Source organism: Uranotaenia lowii, chromosome 2 (assembly GCF_029784155.1).
Source record: "Uranotaenia lowii strain MFRU-FL chromosome 2, ASM2978415v1, whole genome shotgun sequence".
NCBI lineage: Eukaryota > Metazoa > Arthropoda > Insecta > Diptera > Culicidae > Uranotaenia > Uranotaenia lowii.
Window position 1 is genome coordinate 427,193,451 of NC_073692.1, and position 11,607 is coordinate 427,205,057.

The 11,607-nt window shown below is 39.8% G+C and overlaps 2 protein-coding genes and 1 pseudogene across 2 annotated transcripts; 1 reads left to right on the forward strand and 2 right to left on the reverse strand.

Annotated features, from left to right (window-relative positions):
* The first annotated feature begins 4,507 nt into the window (after nucleotides 1–4,507).
* On the forward strand, nucleotides 4,508–7,804 carry LOC129750047 (zinc finger protein 311-like). Its single transcript, XM_055745244.1, has 4 exons — nucleotides 4,508–4,661; nucleotides 4,719–5,678; nucleotides 6,097–6,403; nucleotides 6,473–7,804. The coding sequence occupies exons 2-4, from the start codon at nucleotides 4,748–4,750 to the stop codon at nucleotides 6,555–6,557; spliced, it is 1,323 nt and encodes a 440-aa protein (XP_055601219.1). The 5' UTR covers nucleotides 4,508–4,661; nucleotides 4,719–4,747; the 3' UTR covers nucleotides 6,558–7,804.
* LOC129750048 (uncharacterized) lies at nucleotides 4,522–9,620 on the reverse strand (annotated as a pseudogene).
* Nucleotides 9,621–10,115: 495 nt separating this feature from the next.
* On the reverse strand, nucleotides 10,116–11,334 carry LOC129748571 (uncharacterized). The gene is made up of 3 exons (XM_055743228.1): nucleotides 11,038–11,334; nucleotides 10,871–10,957; nucleotides 10,116–10,806 (listed from the first exon to the last, which is right to left on the reverse strand). Exons 1-3 carry the CDS (start codon nucleotides 11,231–11,233, stop codon nucleotides 10,613–10,615), a joined length of 477 nt encoding a protein of 158 aa, XP_055599203.1. The 5' UTR covers nucleotides 11,234–11,334; the 3' UTR covers nucleotides 10,116–10,612.
* Nucleotides 11,335–11,607: the final 273 nt, after the last annotated feature.

Below are 11,607 nucleotides of genomic sequence, written 5' to 3' on the forward strand. Positions count from 1 at the left end.
TGCGCCAGTGATCCCATATGCATCGATTGTGGTTTTCCCAATCAACATGACCCATGCCCAAACCGCCCACTATGTATTAACTGCCGTGGTAACCATTCAGCCATAAACAAACAATGCCCAGTTTACAAACAGGAACAGTCCATCATTCGACTGAAAGTCGACCTGGGCCTAACCCAATCGGAAGCAACCAAAGAAGTTCAACTTCGAAACAACATCAACCTTAGAAACATCGAACAACAAACTGCTGAAACAGACAAAGACAAAAGGATCCACGACCTCGAACTCCTTGTTTTGAAACTCCAAAACGAACTGGAACAATTAAAATGCAGCAACAACAACTCAACACTCGTAGCATATTCTCCCATCTCAGTGGTCCCCGACGACTCCGAATCCGAAAACGAACACCACCCAACGATCCTGAACACCCACAACAACACTTCCACCCCCAAACGAAACCGAAACAACAGCTCCATGGAAAGTCCCCCCGAAATGGCAACCAACAACAACAAAAAAACCAAACGACCCATAGCCATGCCCCCCAATATGCAAGGTAAATTTCCTCCGGCCACCCCTGATTCAACTGGTAAGTCCATCCATCCTAACTAAACAAAAACAACAACAACCAGCTCTTACCAAAGAACATAAGCCTCCATACCTTTGAAATGGCTCACAAAACCCAAAATAGACATACCCAACAATCATCAGACCCCACTACCGCACCATCAATTGGTAAGAGTAACAGTAATCAACCCGCACCAAAAAAGACTGTTAACTTCGCTGTCCAATGGAACACCCGTGGACTTATTTGTAGACTCCCCGAAATACAAATCATCATCAATAAATATTCCCCCACAATCATAGCCATTCAGGACATACTTAGCAACACAACAATAGCTCCCGATATTATCCGAGGATACCATCTTTACTCCACATCCAACCCAACCTCACGACAAGGCGCTGGACTAGCAGTGAAAAATAATATCCCCCACCATCTAATCAGAACCAACTCCGATCTCAATGCCGTCTGTGTCAGACTCAAGGCTCCGCTCGAAATCACCGCTGTCTCCCTTTACATACCACCACAAATGCCCTACAACGACTTCGTAGACCAGATAGAAAATTTATTCACACAAATACCACCGCCTCTAGTCATAATGTCAGATCCAAACGCACACTCCACCCTATGGGGAAGCTCGCACACCTCTAACAAAGGAACTTTCCTCGAGAACTTCGCTGCCATTAATAACTTAACCATCCTAAATAACTGCTCCCCCACTCGCATCGATCCTGCTACGGGGGATATGTCAGCTTTAGACATCACCCTCGTTTCGTGGGAGTTAGGGCCGAAATTCGACTGGAACGTCCTAGAGGATTCACATGGGAGCGACCATTTCCCCATCCTCGTTAAACTACAACATCCTTCCCCCAAAGTAACCACCAGACCCAGGTGGAAGTATAGCGATGCTGAGTGGCACACATACCAAGAGATCGTAGACAAACTTATCGTCCAGAAAAAACCAACAACTATGACATCATTCCAACAAATAATCCTCGACGCAGCTAACAAGTCCATCCCCAGAACCAGTGGGATACCTGGAAAATGTTCCGTCCCTTGGTGGTCCGACGAAGTGCGTGATGCACTAAAAAACCGTCGGAAAAAGTTGCGTGCCCTCAAAAAGATTCCGAACAATAGCCCACTCAAATTAACAGCTCTCGACGACTTCAAAGCAGCACGGTCCCTGGCCCGACGAACAGTCAGGAAAGCCAAATCACTGTGTTGGGAAAGGTTCACTAACGAAATCCACCCTTGCACCCCATCTTCAATCCTATGGTCTAAATTAAGAACACTAAACGGAGGATCCCGGAACAACGACTACCACATTTTGCTCAATAGTCAATACATCAACGACCCATCAACTCTAGCCGACTCCTTCTGTGAACATTTTTCATCCGTCTCGGCCCCATCTACTACTACACTTCTACCCTTTCCTACCGATCCAAACTGCAACAATATAGACTACAACAGCTGCTTCACTCTGGACGAACTAGAGTTCGTCCTCCGAAAAGTCAAAGGAAATTCTGCAGGCCCAGATGATATTGGTTACCCCTGCTTTAAAAATCTATCTATACTGGGCAAACTGACGTTTCTAGATATCATCAACAAAATTTGGTCAGAGGGATCCCTACCTGAAAATTGGAAGATTGGACTTGTAATCCCCATTCGAAAACCCAAACAGAACCCGAACGCTATAGACAACTTCCGCCCCATCACTCTTCTCGATTGCTCCGGGAAAATCGTTGAGAGAATCGTTAACCGCCGCCTCCACACATACATGGAAGAAAAACAGCTCCTTGACACCCGACAATACGCCTTTAGAGCCGGCAAATCTACAGACGATTACTTCGAAGATCTTGAATCGTTACTAGATACCTGCCTGAACCAGAAGCACCACATCGATTGCCTGTCACTAGATCTTTCGAAAGCCTTCGACCGTGTAGATCGGGTTGCAATCATCAATCAGCTTATCAAATGGAATATTCGAGGCCGTTTGTTGCAATACATTGAAAACTTTTTATCAGATCGATTCATCCACGTTCTCGTCAATGGCGTTCGCTCAAATATCAAACCAGTCCACGGCGGAGTCCCCCAGGGATCGGTCATCGCCCCCACCCTCTTCCTAATAGCCATCAACTCCTTTTTCCAGTCCATCCCCAAAAACATCTCTACCTTCATTTATGCCGACGACATCCTCCTTGTTTCCTCCTCCCGTTTTGCCAAGATATCCCGTCTAAGGCTGCAAACCGCGGTCAACCTGGTCGAAGAATGGGCGCCCACTGTAGGCTTCCAGTTTTCCCCCAACAAATCCAGCCTACTCCATCTCGGCCCGAACCGAAGACGTCTCAGAAAACTACCTCCACTCATCATGCAAAACCAGACCATCCATCTCGCCCACACTACCCGGTTACTGGGGGTTTGGCTCGACGACCAACTCAACTTTAAATGTCACCTGAACAACGTAAGAAAGAACACCAACAACAAAATCAACATCCTCCGAATACTTACCAACAAAACAAGTTTAGCACACCGAGACTCCCTTTTCCGTTTCCTGCACGGGTGGCTAATGCCATCCATACTGTATGGAATCGGTTTTGTTAGCAAAGCATTTGGACAAATGCTAACGAAATGTGAACCATTGTACAATAACTGCGTGCGACTTATCAGCTCTGCCTTCCGCACGAGTCCAATACCTTCGCTCATGGCAGAATGTGGGCAAATGCCCTTTCGATTCCTTGTGGCTAAACATTTAACATCAAAGGCTCTTCGCTCACTAGCAAATGGACCGGTCAACAATTCCCCTATGGTGGAAAGAATTAATAGTATCTTACAACAAACAACTGGCACTTCTCTACCTACCGTCTGTATAAGACAGGGGCCCAAAATTAAAAATTGGAATGAAACTACACCAAAAGTCGATTTATCCCTCAAGAGGAATATCAGAGCTGGAGATCCAAGAAACACTATATTACCCAAATTCACTCAACTCGTACAAACAAAATACAGAAACAATTCACACATATACACCGATGGGTCCAAAAGCAATTGCGGAAAAGTTGGCTGCGGCATCTTCGATGGAGTCTCCAGTAGGAGCCTGGGCCTTCCGGAAGCTTGCACAGTCTTCAGCTCCGAAGCTTTTGCCCTGCTCGTAGCTACTGAGGGTTCGAAGCCAAATTCCGTCATCTTCTCCGATTCAGCAAGTGTACTTACAGCTATAGCGGCTAACAACACTAAACACCCCTGGATCTATACCATAACTAAAAACGTACTTCACAAGAACATCACACTCTGCTGGATACCTGGGCACTCAGGCATACCAGGTAACGAGGCTGCAGACCGCCTAGCCTCTGCCGGTACCGACCTCCCGCCAACGATCAACTCTATTCCTCAAACCGACGCTATGCTCTACATGAAAACCATAATAAGTAATGCCTGGAGTATGGAATGGGCTGACAACCTGGAAGCAAAACTTCGGGAAGTTAAGAACTCTACCGAAAAATGGAAAGACAGAGACTGCCCCAATGAAAGAAGAGTCCTGACCAGACTCCGGATTGGGCATACACGGCTTACTCACCTGTACCTCATAACCAAAGAGGACCAACCCATATGTCCATCCTGCAACGTACCAATCACCATCAAACACATCCTCACCTCCTGCTCCCTATACCACCCCCACAGAATATCCTGTTCCCTGGCAACATCCCTTCGTCAAATCCTCTCACCATGCCCTGAAGAAGAAGAAAAACTGATATCTTTCCTCAAAACATCGAAGCTGCTCCACCAACTTTAAACCTAAAAAAGGAAAAATCAACAAATACAGTATCTACACCAATCTTCAAAATATAACGCCAGAAGAATACTTGAAACGCCCAACGTCGGGATGAATAAACCTACTTGGTTTAAAATCCCTGAGAAAAAAGGAAAAAAAAAAAAAAAAGAATCAGGAGTGGCCAAATCAAACAAGCAAAAATTAGAAAAAATCGATGAAAATCGAAGGATTTGTGTAGAAAAAGAGAGGAAAAGGACGAACGTTTATTTTGCTAACTTGCTGCAACGCGTGAAGTACATGCTAATGGTTACACAATAACTTCCCAAAAACAGAAATGTAAATAGGTAGATTTCTTTCAAAAAACACCCAAAAAATAACTAACCTCTTTTACAGCAAACCATTCTCCGTGTTAGATTAAAAAAATGTTTGATCCCAACAGTGGAGGATCTTCGGATGTTCAAGTATCGCCCAAGAAAGTAATTAAAGGGACGGAAACGCCGAATTACACTACGTACGAAGAAGATACTCCAATTCGTAATGAGGGTTCTTCGAATCTTATACCACAGTGTCGACTATGCCTTCGACGGGTTCCTCCGTTCTTCCTAACTCTGGTTGATGCCAATTTCAAAGGGAAAATAAGAAATCTTTTTAACATGAAAATATTTCTAACTGATGGTTACCCGTTCGTATGTGGAAATTGTAGCAATCTTACGGATATGTTTCAAAAGTTTAAGGAATCAGTTCTGAAAGCAAAAGAGTTGCTGCAAGCAGAAAAAACTGGTCTTGAAAATGACTTATGGTATTCACCAGAGCACACGGCAGCCATTTCCACTTGCCAGGATTTGGTAAATCGGCACAAAACTCAAATTGATACATATCATAATGATTTAAAAAACCGGACACAAAATCAACCTACAGAGGCTGAAGCGACCGTACTAGAACCAGAATTTGTGTGCTCAGTGTTCGATAATGGATCAAAATTTAAACTAGATTCACCTGTTGATTCGAAATCTGATGAAATTGGCTTTCAACATGCTTTGGACAGTATCAAGATTGAACCGGAAATAGACTTATCTGATGGATTTGAAAATGACAACAATTACGAGGAAGAGCATGATGTGAAAAATATCAAACTAGTGGTTGAGGAAACTAGTGAATCACAAATAACTCCCAGAAAAAGAGGAAGGCCAAAGCGATCTGGCAGTTCTCTACGGTCAACTGGCAAAAAAGTATCCAACGCCAACAACCCGAATCAGCAAATGCAGGGTGCTAAAGGGAAGCATCGGTTATGTGATTTTTGCGGAGAACAAGTGCATGCTCAGACTATAGAAGCTCACCTGAATCAACATATTGGTAAATGTTGTTCTTTTATCACGTTGATTGCCACACGACGTTGTAAGAAAACTCGCGTCTTACATAGACTGCATAAAAACACTAAAAACGGTTCTGCAGGTGTTCGAAGATATTGTAAATCGTGTTATGAAGTAAATGCCGCACAATATGGCAGGAAAAAAGCAAGAACAGTTACAAAAAGAACTTCTTCATATTGTTATAATTGCAAGGGGCAACCATTTTTATGTGCACCCTGTTTCGAAAAACTCCATTGAAACTTTCCTTGATTTTTTTTACTTATGTACATACAAAAAAAAATAAAATCGAAAACATGTTAAAAATATTCTATTTTACAAAGTCAGTCATTAGGGACTGACGCGGTACTCAACGTGTTAATATCTTTGCAGCCCTCATGAACCTTACCATAACAACTTTTTAGGACAAAGACCGTATAAATGCCCCTTTGAGAGCTGTGAGCTTAGCTTTTTCGGAAAACTATTACAAATTCGTCACATTCGGCGCATGCACAGTGCCAAAGGAGTCGAAACGCACAAGTGCGATCAGTGTGGAAAAACGGTCCGAGGGCCGCGACAGTCTCTTAGAGATCACCAGCAAAGGCACAAGGCTGAGAAGAACCACATTTGTCGGGTGTGTGGCAAAGCATTCACGATGGCTTGGTATCTGACGCAGCATTCGATTATTCATTCGGAAAAGTTTCCTTATAAGTGTAGTTACTGCGGAAAAGAGTACGTCACTATTTGTCGTTTAACCATATATGATACGATTTAGTAACTAGAACTTAATTTTTTTTACAGATTCAAATTCAAAGCCAGTATGAAAACTCATGAAAAAAATGTTCATGAAAACTCACGGGAGCTTTCATTACATCGAATGAAATAAAAACACCGAACAGAGACGTTTAATATATGTGAATTTCGTATGTTTCCTATATAATTAAAAAAAAAAGTCAAAAAATTGTAAAAATTAAATTCATTAGAAGGATTATTTGACACAATAAGTTTCCATTCTTACCATGATGTAGTGCATATTGTTTGGTCGTGTGAGGACCATCTTGTCGCTAGAACGAATTTCATAGATTATTTTCGGGCCCGAAGAAACCACCCTACGTTCCAGTAAGGGATGTGTTAGCTGTGATGGACTAGAACTACATGTTCGAAATATACCTTTTCCTAAAAGCTATTGATCTTTGTCTATAATTCTTTTAATTCTCATATTTCCCTATTAATTTCTATTATCTTTAAAAAGTGATCCAGACCTAAGCAAACAACTGTAAACAAAAAAAAACGAGTTTGGCTTCTTAAAGTCTCAAGGTATGAGCCGTTTCAAATAAAGGAATCGCAAAAAAAAAAGTTTCCATGGATTTTGCGTATTTTTTGAAGGATTATCGGCGAAAGAATAAAAATAGGGTTTAAAAACACTCTTCAAATTTCAGGAGCGTTTTTCTCGGTTCGGTGTTTCTGTTTCATTCGACGCTCACGCGAGAAATTAAAATGGATTCACATGAGTATATCCAAACAAATGAGTAAAAAGGTGTTAAATCAAATAAAGTATTTTTTTGTTCATGTCAATAACTTGTTAAGTATTTTCTCGATTTCGAAACCCAACATCTTAAAATAAAACTTCGAATCTTTTTGTACCCACCTTTGCCAGAAAAGTGTTTAATAAGCTGTTTTCACATAACCGTTCTTTCTGCCAAGTATCTCATCTTTAATCAGGTAACAACACCTCCATAACTATCAACTCAACATTCATTATCAAATTAGCATTAAATTAGATACCCGCAAGATAATATAAAAATATAAATAATATAATATAAATAATTTTAATTTATTTAATTTTATGACATTTTTTGCTTGTTCTTAATTCTAAATAAATAATAATAATAATAATAGAAATAATATTTATTTAAGCCTTTATTCTGCGCCGCACGGGTGACGATATCAAATTTAAAAAAGTAGAGATATTTTTTTACAAAATCTTTTTAAACGTTCATTGAACAAACTCAACATCGATGAATACAGAAAGTAAAAGTGTTGAGGTTATCTAATAAACGCTCTTATTAAAAGTAACATTCAAAGTGTTTATTTAATACGATTTTCACTGATTATCACAGAAACTTTTTTGTCTTTTTTTGTAATTCCTTTATTTGAAGCGGCTCATGCTTGCTTAGGTCTGGATCACTTTTTGAAGATAATAGAAAATAATAGGGAAATATGAGAGTAAAAAGAATTATAGACAAAGATCAATAGCTTTTAAGTAAAGGTATATTTCGAACATCACAGCTAACCCATCCCTTACTAGAGCGTTGGGTGGTTTTCTTCGTGCTCGAAAGGAAAGCTCAGGCGAGTTTTCATGAACATTTTTTTCATGAGTTTTCATACTGGCTTTGAATTTGAATCTGTAAGAAAAGTTAGTCCTAGTTACTGAATCGTATCATATATGGTTAAACAACAAACAGTAGCACGTACTCTTTTCCGCAGTAACTACAAAATTTCAATGGAGTTTATCGAAACAGGGTGCACATAAAAATGGTTGCCCCTTGCAATTATAACAATATGTAGAAACTTTTTTTGTAAGTGTTCTGGCTTTTTTCCTGCCACACTGTGCGGCATTTACTTCATAACACGATTTACAATATCTTCGAACATCTGCAGAACCGCTGTTAGTTTTTTTATGCAGTCTATGTAAGACGCGAGTTTTCTTACAAAATCGTGTGGCAATCAACGTGTTAAAAGAACAACATTTACCAATATGGTGATTCAGGTGAGCTTCTATAGTCTGAGCATGCACTTGTTTTCCGCAGAAATCACATAACCGATGCTTCCCATCAGCATCCTGCATTTGCTGATGCGGGTTGTTGGCGTTGGATACTTTTTTGCCAGTTGACCGTAAAGAACTGCCAGATCGCTTTGGCCTTTCCCTTTTTCTGGGAGTTATTTGTGTTCCATTAGTTTCCTCAACCACTAGTTTGATATTTTTCACATCATGCTGTTCCTCGTAATTGTGGTCATTTTCAAACCCATCGGATATGTCTATTTCCGGTTCAATCTTGATACTGTCCAAAGCATGTTGAAAGCCAATTTCATCAGATTTCGAATCAACAGGTGAATTTAGTTTAAATTTTGATCCATTATCGAACACTGCGCACACAAATTCTGGTTCTAGTACGGTCGCTTCTGCCTCTGTAGGTTGATTTTGTGTACGGTTTTTCAAATCATTATGATATGTATCAATTTGAGTTTTGTGCCGATTTACCAAATCCTGGCAAGTGGAAATGGCTGCCGTGTGCTCTGGTGAATACCATAAGTCATTTTCAAGACCAGTTTTTTCTGCTTGCAGCAACTCTTTTGCTTTCAGAACTGATTCCTTAAACTTTTGAAACATATCCGTAAGATTGCTACAATTTCCACATACGAACGGGTAAGCGTCAGTTAGAAATATTCTAATGTTAAAAAGATTTCTAATTTTCAATTTGAATTTGGAATCAACCAGAGTTAGGAAGAACGGAGGAACCCGTCGAAGGCATAGTCGACACTGTGGTATAAGATCCGAAGAACCCTCATTACGAATTGGGGTATCTTCTTCGAACATAGTGTAATTCGGCGTTTCCGTCCCTTTAATTACTTTCTCGGGCGATACTTGAACATCCGAAGATCCTCCACTGCTGGGGTCAAACATTCTTTTAATCTAACAGGGAGAATGGTTTGCTGTAAAAGAAGTGTTTTTTTTTTAGTATTTTTTAAAGGAAATCTACCTATATACATTTCTGTTTTTTGGGAAGTTATTGAGTTACCATTGGCACGTACTTCAGTTGCAGCAAGTTAGCAAAATAAACGTTCGTCCTTTTCCTATCTTTTTCTACACAAATCCTTCGAATTCCATCGATTTTTTCTAATTTTTGCTTGTTTGATTTGCGGCCATTTAGCATGTGATTGTCCTGAAAATGTTATTATTGTTTTGCTATACATGCAGGGGTGTCAGGTGTCCTTATTTTTCAGGATTTGCCCTGATTTTTGAGAAGCCTTCCTGATTTTTCAAAAACGCTTGTATTGTCCTGATTTTAGATAAATGACTTTCAAAATGTCCTGATTTGTCCTGATTTTTTAAAAAAATATCTAAACAATAAATAAATTGATTGTTAAATGGTTAGAAAATGAAACAAATCTTTTATAAAATGGTTTAATCAGTTTAACCAATGATAATATTTGGTTCAAAATATATTAAAATAGTGTTTTTCGATATTAACTTCAGACCATCCAAGGTTCTTCTCGCTTAGTTGCATAATTTGAGCCGTCTTTAGCACCTCCCGAATAAAAAAATACGGTTACCAAACAGTTACTGTAATAGTATCACAATTATTCAGGATAGCGTAAAAAAACTTTTAGATAATGATAACTGACATCGTAAAAAACATTCCACTAATTGTGAATTCCGAAACGACGGTCTCTTGAATATGGCGTTAAGTTATGTTACTGTTAAGAACTATTAAACCACTTGTATGGAAGAACTGTTCTGCAAGCAGTTGAGATAACGTTCAAAAACCAATCGGGGAAAACGTATTCTGGTCATCAAACTGTTTTCCTTAAAGTAATTTTTAAAGTAATCTGGTAACCAAACATTTCCAGTAAAGGTATAAAACGATTCGACAAAATGTTTCGTCCGAAGGTATGTATACGTTTATTGGAATCATATACGGGAACATGGCACGCACACATGTGCAAATTTGCATTCAGGGTTTTCGGATCATTTTATGAAACCATTTTTATTTGAGTTTTATTTGATTCTATGAATTCGTTTATTGTTGACTTACATGTAAATGTCCATCCGATTGGGTACATATCGGCTACAAATTTAACCGCCCATAATTCTGGTAAGGGGTCGACAACAAAGGTCCGGTCATAGGTGCTGCAAAAGGTTGCTATTGTTGTGCATGCTCAAGCGGGAGCTTTGCTTTCCTTCCCATTTGGGCGATGGATGTGAGCGAAAAATGGACTGGGTAGCAATCGACCTTTAAATTCACCCGTCTGGCATTGCGGATCCATCTGCATGTGACAGAAACCTCCAACGACGATCCCATCCGGCCATAGCGAAAAAGTGCTTGTCCTTCGGATCACGATTGTGCAGAGAACTGAAATTAAAAATTAAGCAGTCAATTAACAATAAGGGGTATAGATTAGACCATTAAAACTTACGGGAGCTTCCGGTAGCTTGCCGACTGCTGGGGGCTGGCTCCTTATCAACCTTCTTCCAGAGATACGGAAAAGTGGTAGTACTATAACCTGCAAAAGGAAATATTTTTCATACAGTAACTGTTGTTTATTCGTTTTATCGGAAGAAGTTTTCCGGCAGGTTTACATACCTTGACCGCGCAATCTATCCATGTTTCCATGAATCCAAACGCATGGAAAACAAAGGTTCCTTAACCGGGAGTTAACGGATGTTTCAATAAACATCCGGTGCGTCGATCTGGCACTTACTATTAGATAATTACCACTGCACTGGTGCCATAAGTGACAAAAGGTTGCGCACAGGGCGACTACAGCTGGTTGGGCCATAACCGCCGTCGTTAAATCGGAAGATTAGAAGGAAAATTACCCGATTTACCACAAATCACAAATTTCGCGCGAACAACACAAACAAACTAATCAGTGATGCCAGATTCACCGAATTTTCAAATTTTTATTATTTTTCTGGCCCAATACTTATTTACAATCTATTTAAATATTTGTTTTAATTTCTCTGTGTCATTTGTGATGAATGTAATAGTTTTCAATGTACGAAAATTATGCGTATAAATGTTCTATATGATTTTGAGCGTAAATCCAAAACTTGATCAAGATTTCAAATAGTCGAAATATTTAAGTATAATCACAGAGAACAGACATACAAGCTAGCCCACGAAACTTGTGTAAAATTTCCAACGATAGTT